At 41.9% G+C, this 22,704-nt stretch overlaps 1 protein-coding gene and 1 long non-coding RNA gene across 4 annotated transcripts; one reads left to right on the forward strand and one right to left on the reverse strand.

Annotated features, from left to right (window-relative positions):
• The first annotated feature begins 400 nt into the window (after positions 1-400).
• C1HXorf38 (chromosome 1 CXorf38 homolog) lies at positions 401-22,097 on the forward strand. 3 transcript variants are annotated; one of them, XM_006133954.4, is made up of 7 exons: positions 423-789; positions 7,508-7,642; positions 9,317-9,439; positions 9,561-9,710; positions 15,218-15,400; positions 21,078-21,252; positions 21,738-22,097. In XM_006133954.4, exons 1-7 carry the CDS (start codon positions 598-600, stop codon positions 21,743-21,745), a joined length of 966 nt encoding a protein of 321 aa, XP_006134016.1. In that variant the 5' UTR covers positions 423-597; the 3' UTR covers positions 21,746-22,097. The 3 variants fall into 3 exon arrangements, with proteins under 3 accessions (XP_075769267.1, XP_075769248.1, XP_006134016.1); XM_075913133.1 differs by lacking the exon at positions 21,738-22,097 and having other exon boundaries at positions 417-789; positions 21,078-21,705; XM_075913152.1 differs by lacking the exons at positions 15,218-15,400; positions 21,738-22,097 and having other exon boundaries at positions 401-789; positions 21,078-21,709.
• Positions 16,810-21,078, reverse strand: LOC142821618 (uncharacterized). The gene is made up of 2 exons (XR_012898309.1): positions 19,688-21,078; positions 16,810-18,820 (listed from the first exon to the last, which is right to left on the reverse strand). It is a non-coding gene; the product is annotated as an uncharacterized LOC142821618 (long non-coding RNA).
• Positions 22,098-22,704: the final 607 nt, after the last annotated feature.

Genomic DNA, 22,704 nt, shown 5'->3' on the forward strand with positions numbered 1-22,704 from the left:
CTGGTGGGCTGAGCTGATTCTGCCCTGGCCTCCTGGGAACTTTTTAGAATACTTCACTTACCTTCTGGAATCTGGCTGTAATATTGTAACTTCTATAAAACCTTTATTCCTGTATGAATTGTTAGTAGGGTGTAACAATCATTTTGTCAATCACTGTTTCTGCTCACATTTCTTATGCCCACACATTGCATAACTATGGTGAACTCCTTTATATTTTAAAAAAAATTATCTACATTTACACCCACCCACCCTCCTGCCCCCAGGAATTCCTGAGTAGAGGGCCTGTGAGCCCGCCCCCTTGCAGGCAGGCTTGACCACATTGAGGGTTGGGGCTCCAGCTCTCAGGCCAGGTTGAGCCGGAGTATTTTGTCGTCTCGTCCCCCTTAAACTCCTGGCCTTTCGCTGCAGCCAGGCGGCGGGAAAAGGGGGCTTTCGCCGGCCCGAAGAGGCGGCGCACGTGGCTCTGCTGGAAGCGCGCTGCTCGGCCCCCACGCCGCTTGCGCTCCCCCCTGGCCAAGCTGCAGCCTGGGCGGAGCCGCTGGTGGCGGGGGCTGGGGCTGAAGCGAGGGCTCCCTCCCCGGAAGGCGGCGGCGGGCCATGGCGCTGGAGGCGCGGCTGAACTGCGCCGAGTACAAGAACTGGCTGAAGGCCGGGCACTGCCTGCTGGTGCTGCGGGACGCGCTCAGGCGCTTCGCCGGGGAGCAGCTCCAAGCTTTCCACCGCCAGCTGCTCGCCCGCCTGGCGCCCCTGGGCTGCTGCCGCGGCCGCTGCCGTCCGCGGAGCAAGCAGGTGAGAGGCGGCGCCCGGCAGCTCGGGGGGGTGGGAGGCCGCGGAGCGGCTGCTTGCGCCGGGCGGGGGGCAGCGCCCCGTGTTTCGGTCTCAGCCCCTGGGCGGCCGTGACACGTGCTCGCAGCCAGGGCCAGCCTGCTGCCCTAGAGGTTCCTCTTTGGGTTGGACGTATTCGTGGAGGCGCCCTCCCCTGCCAACCTTTAAAGATGGATTCCCGGAGAGGAGGAAACTCCTGAAAAGTTGGCATCCTGCCACCGGGGAGTGCACCAGCCTTACATTGGCCATAGGAAATCAGCAGGGTGATGTCACTGTAGGTTTAGCAATGACAGTTTATTCAAGTCCTAATTTCTGCAGTGGGGTGATTAGGGATGCCAGCGTGCAGACGACTACATGATTAACCTGATCTTATTGGCTAATGTGGTAGAGACTACCCACATTTTCCTCCCTTCCCCTGCTGCCTCTGCCCCTAGAGACTACTGAATCAGACTATTAAAACTGGAAGGGACCTTGAGAAATCACCAAGCCTGTCCCCAGGGCCGGCTTTAGGAAGTGCGGGGGCCCAATTCGAACCATTTTGGTGGGCTCTCCCTCCCCCCCAGATTTTTTGTTGAGCAAAAAACAAACCAAAAAAAAAAAAACCCCAGACAAACCCCACAACCCACACAAATATCACATCAAGTAGATCTGATCAAAATGTATATCTATATAATTGAACATTTTCAAAAAAAAGTGCCATCCTTTATTAAGCAAAATTTTACACAAAATTAAATCCGTTCCTTTAAGCATAGGTCAAATATTTTCAATTGCAAACTATCCAATTTTTTCAATAAAGTTTGATTTTCAAAAATTTACCAGAGAGCGTTGCAGTTTTCTGTTACGTTAATTTACTTTTTAAAAATTGAGTCTTTGTTAAGAAAGTGTCAGTTCTGTGGTCAAATTCCAGTCCTTAATGATTTCAGCACCAATGAGTTCACCAGGTAATATGGTACTTCACCACCATTACCTCCTTTTTACCTTGTGGTCTATTATGATCCCTAGATCTCTTTCTTCAGTACTCCTTCCTAGACAGTCACTTCCCATTCTGCATGTGTGAAATTGACTGTTTGACTTCATTTGTCCTTATTAAAGGTCATCCTGTTTACCTCAGACCATTTCTCTAGTTTGTCCATTTTGAATTATGACCCTATGCTCCAAAGCACTTGCGCAACCCCTCCCAGCGTGGTCTCATCTGCAAACTTAATAAGCATACTCTCTATGCCAATATCTAAATCATTGATGATGGTATTGAACAGAATCAGTCCCAACATAGATCCCTGCAAAACCCCACTAGTCATGCCCTTCCAGAATGATTGTGAACTTTTAATAACTACTCTCTCAGAGAACAATTATCCAGTCAGTTATGAATAGTTGTGTAACTGCTAAAATTTGATGCAGTTACACAACTATTCAATTATGCTGAGAGATTTTGGACTGTGATTTGAAGTAAGTTTTAGCTCCCTTGGTTGTGGAAAAAACCTTGAAAGCATGATCTGAGAGTAGCCTAAAGGCTGCAGAACCAGCAGGCAACTAACCCTCCTCTCTCCAAGCATATTACTTTTTAAAATTATTATAATTTTTAGATGGCTGATTAATGAATTTTGAGCAGTCACCGTCAACAGTGTTATAAATGGCACTGCTGCTTAAAAGAAATGTAGGAACAGGGCTTCTTTGGGAACAGATGTTTGGGAGAAGTGTTGAAAGGCTTAGGAGAGAGCACAGGGTTGTGAGAAATGTGTCATGTCATCATCCTTTTCTATTTCATTCATTTTTTGATTACCTTAATTCTTGAAGTGAATATGAAATTGAAATTCTTTTTCCACTGGTGGTGGTGGGGAACTGCTTCTTTTTTCTAGCACTATCTTCAACTAGACCAGAGCTAGACAATAAGCAGCCTGCGGGCTGGACACTGTTTGCCAGGCTTGGCCCCTAGTGGGTTGCCAGACAGTTTATTTACCTGCGTGTTTGCAGGTATGGCCGCTTGCAGTTCCTCTTGGCCACGGTTCACCCTTACCAGCCAATGGGAACTGTGTGAAGTGGTGTGGGCTGCCACTGCTTCCTACGGTGAACTGCGGCTAATAGGAGCTGCGAACAGCCATACCTGTGAATGTGCAGGTAAATCAGGTGTCTGGTAACCTGCCAGAGGCCAAACTTAGCTAATGTGCCTGGCTCACTTACTGTCCCTCCCTAAACTAGATGCACTTGAGAGACCTCAGAGTTTTTCTAGCTGCAAAAATCTATTTACTTAATCTCAACAACAGTCACAAGAGGGCTGCAGGATTGGGTCCTCCTGCCTTTCTTCACATTAGAGTTCCCTTATTGTTAGTCCAGAAAACAAGTTGTAGGTGGGATGTTAGGAAAAAAATTAGAAGATAGAGAATTTTTTTCTGATTAACAGCTTTGTGGCCCATTATTATTCCAGCCATTCAATTTCCGAGTCTAATATTGGCTCAGAAGAGGGTGCTATGGGACTTACTGGATTTCAGCTCTGCTCCTTCTGCAGCTTACTTTGTGTCTTCTACAAGGCACTTAACTGCCTGCCGTGACTCCTGTATTTGCTCTCAAACTCCTGTCTCTTTGCATGGCATACATAGCAGTTATAAATACATAGGTGTCATTTTGTTGTATGAAAATCAGTTATGATTGGGTTATCAGTTAATTACAGTTAACTGTGCAATTAACTCAAAATGAATCATGATTAAAAAATTAATTGTGATTTATCTGCATTTTAATCACACTTAATTTCAATTGGTATTCTATTGTTTAAATGTTTCGGATATTTTTCTACAGTTTCAAATGTATTTATTTCAGCTAAACAGAATACAAAGTGTACAGTAATATTACTTTTATTTTGTGTTTACTGTGAAAATTATAAAATGGCATTTTTCAATCCACAGCATACAAGTACTATAGTGCAATCTCTTTATCGTGGAAATACAATTTACAAATGTAGATTGTTTTGGGTGCAGTTCTGTAACAATGTAAAACTTTAGACCCTACAAGTCCTTTAGTCCTGCTTCTTGTTCCTTGTTCAGTCACTCAAACAAGTTTGTTACATTTATGGGAGATCATGCTGCCCACTTCTTATTTACAATATCAGCTGAAAGTAACAACAGGTGTTTACATGTCACTGTTGTAGCTGGCATTGTAAGGTATTTGTGCCAGATATGTGAGATTTCTGAAGATAGGTACTGTACTGCATTTGACCCAAGGTTTAAGAATCTGAAGTGCCTTTCAGAATTTGAGGGACAAGGTGTGGAGCATGCTTTCAGAAGATTTAAAAGAGCAACACTGTGATGCTGAAACTATAGAACCTAAACCACGAGAAAAGAAAACTAGCCTTCTGGTGGTAGCATCTAGGGATGTTAAATATCGATTAACTGAATAGTCAATTAATCTCATGAATTCTTATTGGTTACTCGACTATTCTATAGTCCCTAGGGGTGAGGACAGCAGCCAGTGCGTTCCAGCCTCACCTCATTCCCAAGGAGCCCCCTGATACAGAGGCAGCAGTGTGATGAGGTGCCAGGTGGGAGCTGGTCCATGATGGGAGCCAGTTTAAAAACCAGCTCCCCTCATGGACTAGCTGCCTGCCACCCAATGCTGCTGCCTCTGATACAGAGGCAGCAGCACAGGGTGGCAGCAGCCCTTGTCTGGGGGCATGTCTGAGCTCTCGGACCCGGCATGAGCTGGAACTGAGCCAGCTTGCCTGCCTGCCTGGCTCCTAATACGCTTCAAATGCAGAGCCACAGAGGGAGTAGGTCCTGGACCTGGCGCAAGCCGGGACTGAGCTGCACTACTGGTCAGCCTGGTAAAAAATTTACTGGAGGTGGGGAAGGGGGAGAATGTGTGTAGTTTATAGCATTAACCTATAAGCTTTTGCTTATCGGTTTATCGACTATACTATTACATCCATAGTGGCATCTGATTCAGATGATTAAAATTAACATATCGATCTATACTGCTCTGCATCATTATTGAGCAGAACCTGTCGTCAGCATGGGCACCAGTCTTGCTTTCAAGTGACATTTTAAATTAAAAACCTGTAGAATTAGTTCTTGCAAATGTAAACAAACTTGTTTGAATGATTGGCTGAACAAGAAGTAGGATTGTGTGGATTTATAGGTTCTAAAATAGGGGTCTCAAACTCCCAAGTCCTCTTCCTCCCCGTCTCCCCTCCCATCCCTGGGGTGGACAGGTCGGGCGGGCAATACCTGTGAATCCCAGGCCAGATTGCATAATTGCTCTGGCTGGTACTGGCCCATAGGCTAGGAGTTTGAAATCTCTGTTCTAAAGATTTAAATTGGTTTGGCTTTGAGTGCAGTTATTTTTTGTGCATAGTTCTGTATTTGTAAGTTCAGCTTTCATGATCAGGAGATTGCACAACTGTACTTGTATTAGAGAAATTGAAAAATACTAGTTCTTTTGTCTTTAAAGTGCAAATATTTGTAATTAAAAATAAAGCGAATGCTCTAAAGTTTGTGTTGTGTTGTAATTGAAATCAATATATTTGAAAAAGCAGAAAACAGCCAAAAATACTTAAATAAATGTTCTGTTATTTCACAGTGCAGTTAATCACAATTAATTTGGCAGCCTTACTTGTGATAAAACTGTTTCAGTTTATATGTAGGAGAAAGTAGAGTGAATACAGTAGAACTTCAAGAGTTATAAACACCAAAGCTGTAGACTAACCAATCAACCACAGAATACATGTGGAACCAGAAGTACGCCATCAGGCAGCAGCAGAGGTGACCCAAATCAAAAAAGCAAATACAACACAGTACTGTGTTGTAAACAAAAGTGAAAGGAACATTTTTCTTCTGCCCAGAATAGTTTCAAAACTATATTAAATCAGTGTTCAACTGTAAACTCTTTGAAATAACAACCATAATGGGTAGGGTTTTTGGGGGGTTTTTTGCTTAGAGTTATGAACAACTTCTCTTCCAGAGGTGTTTGTAACTCTGAGGATTTACTGTAATAAGTGTTATTGCACCATGAAAGTGAATGTTTAATAGCACTGGACAGATTTGAACATAGTGAAGTCTTCTTGCAAGGCTTCTTTATAGTCGTCTCATGAGGAAAAATTGATGCTTGTACCAATCTATGTATAGTAGTTTAAAATAAAGCTTTCCCTAAGCACCATAATGTGATTTCTAATCTCATTTTCACTAATGTTAATTTATTGTAACAGTAACATTAAAATATGACTATTGTGTTAATTATGATATATCCACAACTGTGTTATATTTAAAAATAAGCACGATCAATCCAGGAAATTCAGAGTTCTGCTTAGTTTTAAAAGAAGTACAGATGAAGGTATGGAAATTCAGTAACTACACCCCAAAGTAGCTTGACTGCTCTGTAGTAACACCATGAAGAAGCTAAATAAATTAAAATGCCTTTAAAAATCAGTTTAGTCTAATCTGGGACAATATTCTGAAATGTGTTAATAATGACCCTAATGTTTACGAGGGTGTTTACATTATTCTGTTAGTAAGCATATAGGTTCAGTAAGGACTGACTCAGAATGGTAGCTGTTAGTCTGTAACTGAAAAAACCTAAACAATTAATTTTTGTTGTTTAAGTTTGACAGAATGACTATCTTAAAGGACCTATTTTAATTAACAAAAACTAGTGAATGGGTTTACTTGTACGTTCTCAGAAAACTCATTCTGTGCTCAGAATAAATTCAGTAGTCTTGTAGAGGGTATCCTGTATTTTTCATAGATAACAAAGAGTTTGAAACTTTGCATTAGGTACAAAGCTAAATTCAATCTCAACTGTGGAGGCATGACCTCTAACTCGATAAAATACAGTAGTAATAGTAATAATTAATTAATATTATTATTTTATTATATACTAGAAACAATGTATTGAGAGCTGGCAGCTCACTGATCCTCCTCAGAGTACATTTAAAAACAAACCATGTAACATAATTCAAGATGATAAACATTCTCGTTAGTGTTCTTCAGTATCACCCACAATTATTTATTTGTGCAGCCCTATAAGAATGCTGGGCACTACATGAGACCTAGAAAATAAAATAAAGATTCTGTCTTGGGGAGTTAGTCTAATTCACATGCACATTTAATCCCTGCACCCCACAAATTAATGGTAGGTTGTTGGAGTATTTGTATGCACACGGAGAAAGAACAATCGGAAAAGTTAAATTGGAATATTTAGTTAAATGTGTTAGCTGTTAGGACCTCCTTCGCAGTGAAAATTCCCTAAGGTTTCAGCCATGTTAAGATATGTGTTTCATTAACCCTACCGTAAACTGTGAAGAAAAAATGCCTGACTGCTAAAGTATTCTACTCTTTCATCATGGAGTTGTCAGGCATGCCTCATTTGAGACATCTGTTTAGTAGTGGCATCAACTCCTGATAAAAGAAGCTTTAGACACCTTTCCATTTGAGTCCTGACTTACACTTGAACCCAGGTCTCTAGAGGCGAGAGGCTACTGACCTAATATTATACCTAAAGTCTCAGTTACACCTTTGTGTAACAGTTCAGCACTGCTGCATACAAGAATCTGTGCATTTGATAGGTTTTTCTGAATGAATAGCCCTTGAATCCTTTTTCTAGCCTCTACTTAAATGTAGGAAACTTTTTAAAGTGTAATTTAAAGGATGCAAATACGAAGATAAATTACTTAGGTTTCTTCCCCTTTTTTCCCTTTTAGTTTCAGTCTAACTGTTCAGTGTGTGCAGAGTGGAAAAAGGAAATTTTGAAACATCACACCAACAAGAATGGAGAAATTCACTGGGAAAATTGCAAACCCGAGCTCTGGCCTTCTGATTCCTGGGAACTTGCAAAGGTAATAACGCAATTAAAATAATTTGTTTAGAATAATCAGGCTTGGGGTCAGCTCCTGTCCCCACTTTCATCCACATGTAGTTCCATGCAGAATTCAGTTTGGCTGCATAAGAGTCTGTCATGGTGGGATTTGGATCTATGGGGAGATCCTGGCCCTGTGGAAGATAATGGTGAAACTCCCATTGTCTTCAGTGGGGGCCGAATACCATCATCAGAGAACAACCTGTTGCACACGTATTGTCCATTTTTCTTACAAATGACAAAAGGGAAGATTGCAGGGGCTAATTGTACGTTTTCATGATCTGAACATTGAAGTCACTACCCTTTTGGGCTTGACTAATTTGATTTTAACTCTTCTTTTATCCTGGATTTGAATACACATTGACTTGGCTTAAATCCAAGTGTATAACAATTTTTCTTTGGGACGAACTAAGAAATACAGTGGAAAATTTATTAGGAGTAGTATTTGGTGGTAATTGCAGCGTTGTAAAGTTCAATGGTACCATGCAAAATTGCTGGCATTTCTATTCTGCTTCATGATTTGTTGAACAGCCTCTGCAGACCATGTTTCAGTTAGTGTTTGTATTAAAGTATTCAGTAATGTGTTTGTACATTCTCAATTAAATAACTACTTGTCTCACAAATCTCTTTAAACTAATTAAAAAAGAAAACCCCCTTCAGAGTAGCAATATAACACACAATTTTACACTAAATAGACTTTTCATCTTTGTGAACCAATGGCTTAGAGCTGATGGTCTGTGCAGGCAGGTGAGTTGACTAAGGGTTCAGTCCACTTATAATCCTGGTGCTTCATTCTAGAGAATAGTATAGCTGGGTAGTGTTCAGGGGACAATGGTGGTATGTTGTGCTGGTACATATGATCTGCAGTGCCCCTGAAGCGAAAAGTGATGCTCCTCCCCACTTCCTAATTTTGTCTAGCATTGCAAATGTGTATTTAAAATATGCTTTGCTCTTCTCTCACTCACTCACCTCCCACCTGAATGGCTGAACTTGTGCAGCCCTATGTTCAGCTCAATGGGATTTGTTTGTAAGATGATAAGGCATTGGTGGGGAGAACATTGATTTGGGTGAAAATCTGTCCTGTCCACTTGGAAAAGTGGGAGTACCATGGCTGCTTAGCTTCCCCTGTTCTGGCTCCCCTTAAGTGGGGCACAGAGTACCTAGTAGGGGTGGGGGGAAATGGGAAACATAGAAGGTAGGAGGGAACACCGAACCTTTGACATGATGAAGGGAGTTGGAGGTGTGGGGTGTCCCTGAAATAGAGGGAGATAGGAGGGTGGCATAAGAAGCTTTTGTGGGGTATGGCGAGAAGAGCAGAGTTGACATAAGCTGCAAAGTAGGCAGTGAGGTAAGGAAGTCATGTGTATAACTATACATTATAGTGTGCATACCATTGTGACTTCATTGCAGAATCGAATAATTCAATTGGGGACGATTCAACGATTGTGAAGGAAATAACCATTTGCTTGAACTCATTGTTAACTGGCAAATGTAGCAAGTGGAGCTGTGGAAGACTGTTCTAGTTTATTGCATTTACTTAAGGCAATATCATTTTGAAACATTAACAACGCTTATAAGCAGATAAGGAAATGACATAGTTCTGTACTTCCTGAAACCAAAAATGACATTGGTATTATGCACTTTTGTTATGCAGGCTTATATGCCCCGTGGGCAGATGAATATTTCTGGACCAGAGAAGTGTGATGCATCTGCTCTTCTAAACCTTTTCAACTTTTGTAATCACTTCAAAGGTATTGACCAAAAGAAAGTCAGAGAGGTACAATCTACCATACCATTTCTAATTAATTTTAATTAATATATGTTCTGAAAAATTGTGCTATGGGATGGGCATGATGGTAATGTGGCAGTGCTGTTTTTCTTTATATTCTCATGTTTAGGTGATTAGGTGTCGCAATGAATTAATGCATTCTTCAGAAATGAAAGCTTCTTCTTTATGGATGGAAGAGTTTGGAAAGAAGGTTGAGAATTTATTAAAGGAATTCCAGAATGTTCCAGAAGTTATGGAAGCTAGTAGGAAGATAGAAAAGGTAAAAGAAACATTTCTGATGTATAGTGTTGTAATAAATTGCAAGTATAATCCAGTATAATAGAGATCTGCAAGGACTTTTTAAAAGTGTGTGGAATTTCACTGGAGATTTAATTTTTCTACTTTGTGTCCAGTCTCATTGCAAGGTACAGAGAGTCAAATACCTTATGTCAATGGGACTATGAATTGTAGGAAGCACTAAGCTCTAATGTTCTCAGGTTTGGGTCAATGGTAGCAGCCATGGTACTGCCTTTCCCCTGCCCTCAGCTAGCCTTGGAACAGGGAGAGGGATAGATGCTCTGGCCAGGGGACCCATAAAATGTGAGCCCTCCATAACAATCTGCCCTGCGCCCTCCACCAACTTTACTGCCCCTTGCTCTCCTTCCAGGAATGGGGATCAAGGAAAGGGCTTGCCCCTGTTTGCCTGCCTGCCTGCCTGCTGCTCCAGGGGAGTGGGGTCAGGAGCTTGTTCTGTTCCACCAACTAGCACTCCTATCAGGGAAGTTGGGTTGGTGCACAGAGTCTTGCAAGTCCCTGACTCTGCTCTCTGTCGGGAGTGCTGAATGTGGACTGAAATGTGGGTGCTGTTGCTGGACCACATGGGGACTAAACATGCAGTTGTCTTCAACCATGACAAAGCCCAAAACGAGTTTCTAAAAGCCCCAAGCTTTAGAGCCGGGGTCAGCAACCTTTCAGAGGGGGAGTGCCAAGATTTGACTTATTCACCTCTATGTATGGGTCCGAGTGCTGGTGATACTTTTTATAGTGAATGGTAGTCCAATTTGCAGCAGCTTCATTAATAAAGAAAGATGCGGATCTTACCTTTTAGTGCAGGGGTTGGCAACCTTTCAGAAGCAGCGCACCAAGATTTAACTTATTCACGGATCAGTGGGCGGGGGGGAGGAGAGGGAAGAGGAGGCAAGAGCAGGCTGGGTAGGGTGACCATATTTTCTGAATCAGTTGCAGCTAGGGAAAATGATTTAATTATTAAACAGATTAAGCGTTTTAACTTTCTCATGTTAGTTTAGCAAACTTCATTTTAAATGAAGTAAATTATAATGTACAACATACAAGATATCCATGTTTTCTTTATGTATGTCAGGGGTGGGGAATCTTTTTTGAGTTGAGGGGTCATTGACCCACAAAAAAATCAGTTGGGGATCACATAAGTGAGAAGCAAAAAAACTCCTCCAAAACCCCCCAACCCTCAGTAATGTGGCCCCCAACTGAGACACCTCACTCCTCTGGTGCCCCAGCCTCAGAGGGTGAGGGGAAGGTACAGGGAGGACTAAGGTTGAGGGTTTCCCATGGGCCAGATTTACTCTTCTGGCATGCTGGAGTTACTGGATTTTATGGACCCCCTTAGACTCTGGGGTGGGGACAAAAATGAGGGGTACAGTGTGTGAGACTGTGCTGCCAGGAAGTAGGATAGGGTTGGGGGTACAGGATCTGGGAGGGAGGTGGGGTGCAGAAGAGGGAAAGATTGCAAAGTCTGGATGGGAGGTAAGTGCAGAAGCAGGCTGGGAGTAGGATGTCTGGCCAGGTGGAGGGGGCAGGAGTAAGGGAGGGGGCAGTGTGGCCAGGGAAGAAGGTGCAGCAGCAACTGTGGCTGCAGGAGCAGGGTGGGAATGTGTGGCCGGGCCAAGGGGGAAAGGAGCAGGGTGGGGTGCCCCGGCAGGAAGGAGGGAGCAGGAGCAAGAGAAGGTGTCAGAGCAAGCTGGGGGTGTAGGGTCTTGGCGAGGGAAAGGGTGAGAGGTCTGGGCACGAAGGGGGACCTTACCTGGCTTTGCGCCCCTTGTAACAATGGCTGCAGCCATGCTGTCCTGGGCTGCCCTGAAGGTGGTCCAGGCCCAGCCCCGGAGGCCCCACTGTCACAGCCACATGGTCTAGGGCTGGCCCTGGAGGTTCCGCTGCTGTGGCCACGTGGTCTGGGGCCAGCCCTGGAGGTCCCGCTGCCATGCGATTTTTGGTCTGTGCCTGGACCAGGTGGCTATGGCAGAAGCACCTCCGGTCTCAGCTGAGGAGCCTCAGCCCCAGTGCTGTTTCCTTCCACTGAAGCCTAACCTGCTGCTGGGAGGTGGGGGTGCTCTCCAGCAGCTGTGCAGGGGAAAGGGGCAGGGCTGAGCTTCCTCCCGCATACCACTGAAAATCAGCTCACGTGCCATAAGTTGCCGACTCTGCTCCAGAAAGAACAAATGAATTTTCTTTCCTTCATCCTTGTAAGGGCTGTATGTAAAATCCAAAACTGTCACCACAGCAAGCAGGTAACTTCTGATACTCGGTAGGCTGAACCTCCTAAATGTCTGAGACAGCCCTTGTCTCTCCTGTGTTTTTGGACTGAGGCTATAGATTGAGAACGATTCTGAGCTGTTCACTTAAAGGACAATATAGCTTTTGTAGATTCTTCCTTTTGTTTATGATATCGCCAGAAATCCCCAGCAGACCAGGGAGACGTGGAGCAAAGCTGCGGAGGACCCGGGCCGAACTGTGGCGCTTCCAGATCAGCGCCGCGGTCCGGCCCGGGTCCTCCGCGGCTTTACTCAGCGTCTCCCTGGTCTTCAGACCAGGGAGACGCTGAGCAAAGCCATGGAGGACCCGGGCGGACCCGCGGCTTCCAGATCAGCTGAAAGCGCTGCGGGTCCGGCCCGGGTCCTCCCCCGCTCTGCTCAGCGTCTCCCTGGTCTGCAGACCAGGGAGACGCTGAACAAAGCGGCGGAGCATCCGGCCGGATCCGCGCCGCTTCCAGCTGATCTGGAAGCGGCCGCGGGTCCGGCCCCCGGTGCTCTGCTGCTTTGTTCCTGTCTCCCTGGTCTGCTGGCTCCGCCAGCAGACCAGGGAGATGGGGAGCAGCTTTTCTCGCCCCGGAGAAGGCGGGCGGCGGGACTAGGCGTCCCGCTGCTCTAGTTCTCCGGGGCGAGAAATCCCCGTTCGTAACTGCGGATCCGACATAAGTTGGATCCGCGTAACTCGGGGACTGCCTGTATTTTGTAACCAAATACAGTCTTTATACTAAACGTGGTACATGTTCTTTGCTAATCAAGATCATATGTTTTATTTATATACATTTTATTCAGATTCTTAACTTTTACATTTTTTATTTTTAGAAAATGGTGAATGATACATTTCTTATTTACTGGATTACTGATTTTTTTTTAAACTTGTGACTTGTATCAAGCTCTATTTAGATAGAAATTCAATTAAAATGCACAAAATAGCATTTTAGGAATTTTCTGTGCTGGCTGCATGAGAAGAGTTTATCAATAAAGTTATCAAAATAGGTTTACAATTAAAATGACTGATTTATTAAATGAAGGAAGTTTTATATGTATTTAGAGAACTGAATTGATTTTGTTTCTGATCACCATGTCCTTCAATATTTTAAAACTGCAGGTTTAATCTCTCTAGCCCGGGACTCTCTGGTCTGACAACATCCATGGTCTGGAATAGTCAGGGATTCTGTGTGCACTCGGGGTTGCAGTGCTCATGGGGGGAGGGGCAGGGGGAGGAAAACTGGGCAGCAGGACCACAGATGTTGCTGGGAGCAGAACCTGGGGGCTGGCAGCCTGTGGCTGTAGTTGGAGCTTAGTAGCCATCGGGTGGAGCCTGCTGGCTGGGAGCGGGAGCAGGAGCCGGGGACAAAGGCCGGCAGCAGAGGGCCACCCCTGGTCTGGACTAGCCTGTAGTGTATCCCATCCTCTCACATCTAACTTTTATTCATAGATCTTGAAAAAAGAAAACAAGCTCTTATGCTTTTTCAACTCCTATTGTTTCCCTAACTTTGAATGAACTAGTTCAGTTCAATTACTAGCTGAATAAACTTGAAGTGAAAAAATATTCTTTCTGCACCTGCTGTTGTCAAAAGCTGGTTTAACACTTCAACGAAATTAGATTACAGCGGCTTAGACAGAAACTACTATTATTTCAGTGGTTTGGCTTTCATTAAAACCTGGCAGCAATGTGGACTGCTTCTTGTTGTTGGTTTCTTTTTTTTAACTTAATTGATTTTAATAGATTCTAGTAAATGTAGACATTAACACAGGTTTCATAATTTCAAATTTTAAAGGTTTATTTTTAAAAAATAAACCTGCATTTAATGCAAACTTTTAAAATAGGATTTAAATAATTCTTTTTCTATCAGATTTTTTTTTTTTAAACTAGCCTGTTTCTTTTACTTCTCCCTTTGTTCCCCAACTCTCCCATCCTGTTTCTTACAATGGAATATGAGAGCAAGCACCACATGATCCGACAGCTGTTTAAGAATATCTACATTTGATTGCATATGTATGTTGGAACAAATTAGCTAAAATCCTGAACACAAATTTCATACGAATCTCCATATATTTTAAATTATGGAGTTGGTGTTCCATACATCAATTCCATATTCTTAGAGCACGAGACCTTTAACCTGGTGCCTGGTGCAATCAAGACATGACACCACAAGTGCTTGCTTTTTGGTGTTGGAGTTGAAAAATTACTCTAAAATTCACTGTGTAGTTACAGAAATGAAGATAGAAGTGTTCAGAAGAGGGATGTGAAAGGATAACCAGTTACCTTGTAAGCATCACCTATACTGAGTGATGATGTTAACCAGTTTCCCTGCCTGCAGTCTGCCCCAGCGCGGGATCCAGCAGGCGGCAGGCTTGGGAGCTGGAGCCAGTTAGTCACTTAAATGTTAAACTAATGTAAAGTGTAACCCAGGAGTGTGGAACATTCGGGCCCCAGCTTGCCTGGCTCTGGCCCCCGAGGCTCAGGGCTTCCCCCCCACAACAGCAGGGAGCCGGTACTGATACTCCAGCTCTGTGACCCCCATGTGGCTCCTCCCCATGGCATTGGAGTGCCAGTACTGGCTCCCTGCTCGGGGGGGATCTCTGAGCTTCAGGGGCCAGAGTCAGGAAAGCCCAGGGCTGGATCTGACCCATGAGCTCTGTCTGCTGAGGAGGAAGTATCTCCATGTACTGCCACACCCTGTCCATCTGGCAGGGGAGCAACATGTTGCTCATCACCCAGATCCCTTACCCATTGCCTGCTCCTGCACCCTGTTTCCCACCCAGCTCTCACCCCAAACCCCTCCTGTCAAGACCCCACAGCCCACTCCTGCCCCCTCCCTCCTGCCCAGACACCATAACCCAAGCCCTCTTCCCAGAAGCCTCCTCCCACACACTGAACACCTCATTTTTTAGCATCACCCCAAAGCCTGGTGAGACCACAAAATCTAGTAGGCCAGGCCTCCCTAGGCTCTCATGTGCGAGGGGAATGTGGGGAGTGTCTTTCTGCTTCTTAGTTGGGGTCCATGTCAGCGTGAGGTGTGTTGTGGTTTTGCTTCTCACTTGTGTGTGGCCCCTGACCCAAAAAGGGTTCCCCAGCCCTGGTTTAACTGGTTATACCACTGAAACCACAAAATGATTGACTGCTTTCTGACAGTAGCAATAACTGGAGCCCCCTCTGATGCCAAAAGGGTGCCTTACATAATATAATCACTTATTTTATTTTATTTTTCTGAACAAACAGCTTTTGTCATCAGATTGGACTGTTCTTGTAAAAGTGGGAGAAGATCAGCTAGATGGATTGGAAGGAGACATAGAAGTTTGCCTGAGTCAGAGACAAATAAGCGAAATAGAAATGGAGTTAATAAAGGAAAGACTTAAAGAGTTCTGTCTTCTGATAGAAGAGCAGGAGATGCTATCTGAAGAGGTATATTTAAAATTTTAAAAAACCATGAAAGCAGATTTAACATATTAGATATTTAAAGGAAAGCAGTTAATAGTTCATTCTAGGTGGTGAACAGCATCCTTCTTTTGAGTTTAAACCAATGTTTACTGGAAAAGGCTTAGACAAATGAAGGTAGGTTTACAGTTTACTATATGGAAAACTTGAAATCTCTCCAGGAGCACAAGAGATGTTCCAAAAATCTTCCACTCTAGTATTACATCTAGGTAATTTATCACGGAATGAAATGTGATTGCCTGCTGAGAATACTTTTCCAGAGACTCCTAAACTTCAGTATTGAAGACTGGCTAGTTGAGATACAGAAGATGCTTGAAAATGTGAATGATGTATACATACATTGAGTTTCCCTGATCTAACATGGCAGTAATCTACCTACAAGATCTCTGAGATGCATGTGTCTATATAGTCTGCTTTTTAAGATGTTCTCATCCTCTTTTAATATAGTCACGTAATTACCTTTAGCATTAGTAGGTTACATATTTGTACCTAGAATGCATCAGTTTCCTTAAGTAAGCAAAATATCTTTGCTGAATTTTCCCTGCATGTGTTCTGAATTTACTTTAAATGTTTGTCCTAAAATTAGTGTTATGTTTGAGTTATCAGAATTTCTAAAGGTATACAGGCAGTCCCCGGGTTACATGGATCCGACTTACATCGGATCCCTACTTACAAACGTGGTGAACCAACCCCGCACTAGCTACTTCCCCCAGCAGACCAGGGAGATGCGAAGCTAGCGCCTCCCCCCCCCCCCCCCCCCCCCCCAGCAGACCAGGGAGACGCGGAGCGGCTTTTCTCAGCAGACACCTCAGCTTGAGAATAAAGGACTGAGGGAAGTGAGGTGTGGGAGAATAAAACTGAGCTCTGGAGAAATGTTTGGCTAGAGTTTCCCCTACAATATGTACCAGTTCCGACTTACATACAAATTTAACTTAAGAACAAACCTACAGTCCCTATCTTGTACGTAACCCGGGGACTGCCTGTATTTCAGAAAATAACCTTAAAGTTTTTTAGATCAAACTTCTAATTGTCTTAGAACCTGTTTTTTGCATCTGTAGCTAAAAGGGATGCAATTGGGCATTTAAAAAAAAAAGATTTATTTAAACCAAAACATTTTGACAAAATCTAAAATTGATGTATTTAATTTGTATGAAAAGGTTTTATAAACAGAAACATCTCCCTTCCATGTTTGCAAACATGAGCATTGTATTAGCTAACAAAAACTAAATGAAACTGACTAGTATGTTTTCCTTTATTGTTATGTGTGTGAAAATCAGATAGCAAAGACCACAAAAGGAGAAGTAAATTAGTTTGAAATTATTTTGCTTTAAGTACTTCAATCATTTGTAGCAGAGATGAGGGAAGACTTTAAAAAAAAAAAAAAAAAAAAGTCTTACCCTCACCAGTATTTCTGTCAATCTTTAAATCTCTTTTCCATTTAAGTTACAAGAAAATGTTAAAAATGTAACCTTTGTCTCAACATAAAGCTTTGCTTGAGCATGCTGAAAGCTGAGACAAATTCTGCAGATCCTCTCCAGGAATGAGTAGGAAGCAGGTTAACAGTTACTGTAGTCAAGACTACTGGAACTAGCTTGATATTAGTAATTGTCAGAGTAACCAGACTGGGCCAGCTATTCTGTATTAATTTCCCAGGTTACTAAGAGGGAGGTACCCTGAAGGTATTGAGTGCCAGCATCAGGAGCAAAATGTTCCTCTGAGGCAAAAGGAGGAGGACCATGCTATCTAAAAAGTCCTTTATTATTTTAAATTAAGACTGAATTGTTGGCTGCACAAAGCCTTTTGAGCCTTAACTAGGGGAAGAATTGTTTACTTTTTACAAGGCTCTGAACCCAGGGTGAAAAGAAGATTTTTCTCAGTTTAAATTCTGTGGGAAGGTATTAAAATAAACAAAATAATTCCCAAGGCCTGGGAAAACCTGGCTGAACCCTTCTGCCTAGTCAGTGAGACCCTGTGAAACTCCCAAACTTCATCTGACTTGTCACAATAGAAGATAAAAGCTTTGAAGAGGTTTAGTTATTCTAGGGTTGGAACCCAAAGATAGTTGGGTGTCTCTTGAATTTTTTTCCTCCCTTACATATCTTTATATCATTCTTGCATCTTCAGGTTACCTTGAAAGAATCTAAAGTGAAGCCTTAAGCAAAAAGCACTTGTAAAGTAAATGCAACTTTTGGGCCTGACACCTAGACATTGTCCAATACTTATGTAATTTCTAGCATCTCTGTTTTTTCAATGTCTTCTGTGAAAAGCATATTGTCTGGGTCTCCATTTTCAGCTGTAGAAATGCCTCCCCTTTTCAACTCCTGAGTCATGTACAGATCTCATCTCCCATCTCCACTGTAAATTAGGAAATTAAACAAATGTCTAACAAACGTAGCATTTCTTTATCCTCAGTCTTCATTCTCAGTGACATTTTTATTGTGAAAACTCAATTCTACATTTTGCAAGAGTTTTTTGTATGAAGAACTCTCTTGTTCTCTGCAGTTCAGTAGTCCTCTTGGGGAAAATGTCCTTCATTTGGCTTTCTTTTCTGTTTCCGTTTAGCAAGCAATTTTTTTTAAAGTATATAGCACCCATATTTCTCATATAAATTTGGATGCTTCTCATCCTGAGAAGCACACATGATATGCTGAGCATCCATAAGAAAACATTTAAAAAAGAGGGAAAGACTTCTTCTCTTTGCTGGTCATTTCCATGTCACACATTTCATGTTTATACCCCAGTTCTGCTTTGCACCCAAAGTTAAATTGAGACTATCTCTTCAATAATTTTAAATGGTGTCATGTTTTCAGATTCATCTTTCTTTTCGGTCCAGGTGTTTTCCAATTATCATTTGTTCTGGTCCACTTTGAGAGAGATCCTTTCATGGTCAACTTCTTTTCTTCCTCCTCCAGTCACCAAATGTTTGAATACGCGGGTAGAAATGTTGACACCGTTGTTGGTCCATGGATGTACACAGATTCTCTGAATACTGGTGTATGCTCCTCTCCGCCATCATCAGCTGTTTTTAACTTTTAAATTTAGTTCTTTCTGTATTCCAGATGTAAAAATCCCTGTCTTAACCTGATGAGAATTTTTTTAAAGAATTGCACCTTTTCAGATAAACTAAACAATGGTTACATTTTAAAAACTCTTTATATCAGATAATTTAAACGTGTATGCCATGCAAAGATATAGCCATCACAGTGGCTATAATTTGGCTTCCTTGCATATGTGTAGTGTATGCTGCCTGCTGGTTTCTGGCAGAATTGGGAATTGCTTTTCCCAGGATCTTCTTGCTACATGCTTGAGCTTCTCCAAGGCTGCAGTTGCTTGTAACATCTGGAAAGATCTCTTCTGGGATCAGCTACCTCCTGTAGTCTCCCTCTGCTAGAAAGGACAACTTGATTACAAAAGAGTGGATTTTCCTTTCACATGATCATGTAATGAAAGGGGGAAACCTGCCAAAAATTGGAAATATTTTTTTCATTTGAAACTGCAAATAGGCCAGTATTTTAAAAATTAAACTGAACTCATTTCATCCTCTCTTAAAAAAGAACAACCCCACAGTGAGTTTAGATAGGCTTAACAGTCTTTACATTGAATTCTCTTGTGGGAAGAGGAGGAATGAACTTGGAATATACATGTAGCATGTGCTAGAACACATAGATGAGTCGGGATGAACTGAGGTTACTGTAACAACAATAAGCTATAATTTCCTTGGTGTGTGTTAGCATCACTGCAATTTTTAAAAGTACCGGTATATTAATCTACAATTATAGTTTTACGTATGAGATAATAAAAAGTATTGTGCACGTACCATAATAGGTTTGGTAAAACGCACAGTGGATTTGTTCTGCTGTGAAGCTGTTTGACTCAGACAGGTTTACAGTCCAGTCTTCCATCAGCTTTCACTTATCTTTGTAAAATGTTTATCTACTTACATAAAAATACTTTGTTTGGACCATCTTGGTGGACCAGTGTCTTAAAAACAACAAATAGTTCTATGCACCTTAGAGGTATCAAAAATAGATATAGTATCATGAGCTTTCATGGGCAAAACCCACTTTTTCAGATGAGCTGGAGTGGAAAAAAACAAACAGGAACCCAGAATTTATAACTGAAAAAAGGAAGGGGGGGAGGGGGAGAATGTACCTGTCATTTGTTGTACTGGTGCTAATGAGGCTAATTGAGTGTGCTGGAAGTGTCCCATACTTAGCTTTTGATGTAAATGAGGTATTAAATGACCTATCATACCTGAGTTTAAATTCCTTTCTCTGAGAGGACTTAGGCAATCTGTCATCAGCTTCACATGTTTCCCACATCCTTTGTCCTCATTTTGCTAAAGCTACACTCCCACTCACCAGCTTTTACTCTTGAAAAAAAAAATAACCCCACACCTTAAAAAGAATTAGTTCTTAAAATACATACAGAGACAAGGAGAAATTATCTTTTATTGAACCAGCTTACAGAGAGCTCTTTTTCAGGTCAGCTCTGTGTAAACTCAAAAGCCTCTGTCTCTTTTAACAGAAGTTGGTCCAATAAAAATATTACCTCGCCAACCTTGCCTCTCTAATGTCCTTGGACTGATACAGCTACACCAATACTGTATACTTAAAATAAATAAGCATTTAATAGCAGGACTATATTTTTCTGGCCAGAAAATGCAGGAACCCTAAATAAGCCAACAAAAAGCCTTTTATAATTAGAGTTCTCAGAGGGGTAGCTGTGTTAGTGATATCTTTGTTAGCCTATGTGCTTAGTTCCTGTGATGCTGTCACTTGTCTGTAGGCTATGATTGGTTTTGGGAGACAGGCCAGTCCTCGCCTACAACAATCCCTTAACCTGAAGCAAATTCCTTCCAGGAGCCACACATAACACCTCAAATACTCACCCAGGATCCTATCCCTGCAATAAATCCCATTGCCAACTCTATCCACACATCTATACAAGTGACATCACGGACCTAACCACATATGTCACAATGTCAGGGGCTCATACAACTGCGCATTCTCTGATGTGATATATGCCATTAAGTGCCAGCAATGTCCCTTTGCCATGCATATTGGCCAAACTGGACAGTCCCTATGACACACGTCAAATATCATAAATGATAATACACAAAAACCTGTAGCAGCATATTTTAACATACCTGGGCATTCATTAATGGATTTAAAAGTAGCTATTCTTCTAGAAAGAAAAAACAACTAGAGAAACTCCAGAATTGGTCTTCATATGCAAATTTGACACTATCCTCCTCATGGTTGAACAAAGACATGAACTGTATGGGCCATTATAAAACCTGCTTTCCTTACATTCAGCAGCCAATTGACATCAAAAGCTAAGTATGGGACAATTCCAGCCCACTCAATTACCTCATTAGCACTGGCACTAAAATTGAACTTTTTTGCCTCTCCACTCTTCTTATCTGAGGAAGTGGGTTTTGCCCATGAAAACTCATGATACACACGCTTTTGTTAGTCTCTAATGTGCTGCAAGATTACGCTTTTTTTAATAATTAGAGAATGTGAAAATCACATGCTAAAGAGCAAATATAAAGAAAGTGTGATAGGTTAAGCAACTTATATTGTAATGATTTGCTTTCATCAAGATTTGTTTTTGTTTTGCTGTTGCTAAACAACAACAGAACTTAAATAGGATCCAAATGATAAAGGAATTCTTAAAGGACAACAATGATCTCCAAATAAGTCTTCAGGCAGATATGCAGAAGCTAGAAGGTGGCCTTGAAGAAATGGTGTACAACCAAAAAATATCTATGAAAGACAGCAGGAAAGAATCTCCTAATCCGGAGGAAGATGAAGGCAAGTTTACTCATTTAGAAAATGTGCTTTTCCTCTCTGTTAAGCTGCCTTGGGTGTTACAAGGAAAAATTTGTAAAGGAGTTAGAAGAAAAGAGTACTGTTACGCAGAATTGTCTTTATCAGGAGATGCTTTGTTGATACAAATGCTTTAGTGGGGCATCTCCCAGGAGACTAATTAAGCTATGATAAAAATGAATGGCAGATACTACTGCATATAGTGTTTTGTGAAATTTTTGTTTAATAGGGACACGTTTTATCAGTGCCACCAATTGTACTATTTCTGCAGGTGTAGAATTGTTAAGATACATTTGTATTTATAGACATGATCAAACGCAGGTTTAAAGAAGGAATAAAGGTAATCTGTTTAAGGATTTTTCTCCACAGATTGGGAACCATCTAGATAAAAAACATAAAAATGACTGAAGAAATAAACATGCAATGTCTGATTACAAGAAGATTCACTGATGTGTTTTGTTTTAATACAGGTTGTTAAAACGAAGTGTATTTCTAAAGAAGAGTTTCTGTAAAAGTGCCAGTGACTGCATTTTGAAGGGAAGTTCCTGTAAGTGATAGATGTGCCAACAAGTAGTTTGTCCTTCACTTTGAGTGAGGATGCATTCAGTCTCTTTAGTGGCTGGGAAAACAAACTTAAATGGCAAATAATCATGAGATGTTTTTCTAAAATTTCAAAACTTCCTATTGCAGTTTGATTTTTTTTTCTTGGAAGAATGTCATGTACTCCACTCCACGCTACTCCACCCCACCCCAATCCTTTTTCAGTTTCTAGAATGTAGACAAGCATTGGCATTGCAAGAGCTGGGAAATAAACTGTATGTAGGCTTGAAGGTCTTGATCTTGAAAGGCTATGGAAGGCTGAGAGAAGACACTACTGAACCACTGGGGAGTCATTCTTATTGATCCATTAAAGCAATTAACATACATTCCATTCAGTTTGGGCAGCAAAAATACAATTCCTAGCATATACCATGATGCCTTGAGCAGCTGGCAGTAAAAGATAGTTACATTTGTTTCTGTCTCTCATGGCACCTCTGTTCTCAGTTTGACATTGGTTCCCTTGGTGTAAAGCAGCAATACTTAAGGGTGGCAGCAAAGCTGTCTTAAAATAATTAAAATCATTTCTTTACAACAGATTTACACGTAAGCCACTGCTTCCCTGACCATGCCCTGTCTTTCAAGGTTTGCTTACGTGATTCAAAACTGTGTTTGTGTCTCAGTAGTACCACATGCAAATTGCTGCACACTTCTTGAGAAAAATGCTCAACATCTGTTCATGTTTCTTTCTGTGGTTGTTGCAGGGTCAAGTCCTATGTAGTCACTTAACCCTGAGAAGAGTGGATTCCGGATTTCTGTTATGTTGTAGCTGTCCGAATCCTGTAGAATCGATTTTAATGGAGCGAAGTCTTGGCTCTTCTGTTTTAAATCATTTTTTTT

This window comes from Pelodiscus sinensis, chromosome 1, assembly GCF_049634645.1.
Source record: "Pelodiscus sinensis isolate JC-2024 chromosome 1, ASM4963464v1, whole genome shotgun sequence".
In the NCBI taxonomy this organism is placed as follows: Eukaryota; Metazoa; Chordata; order Testudines; family Trionychidae; genus Pelodiscus; species Pelodiscus sinensis.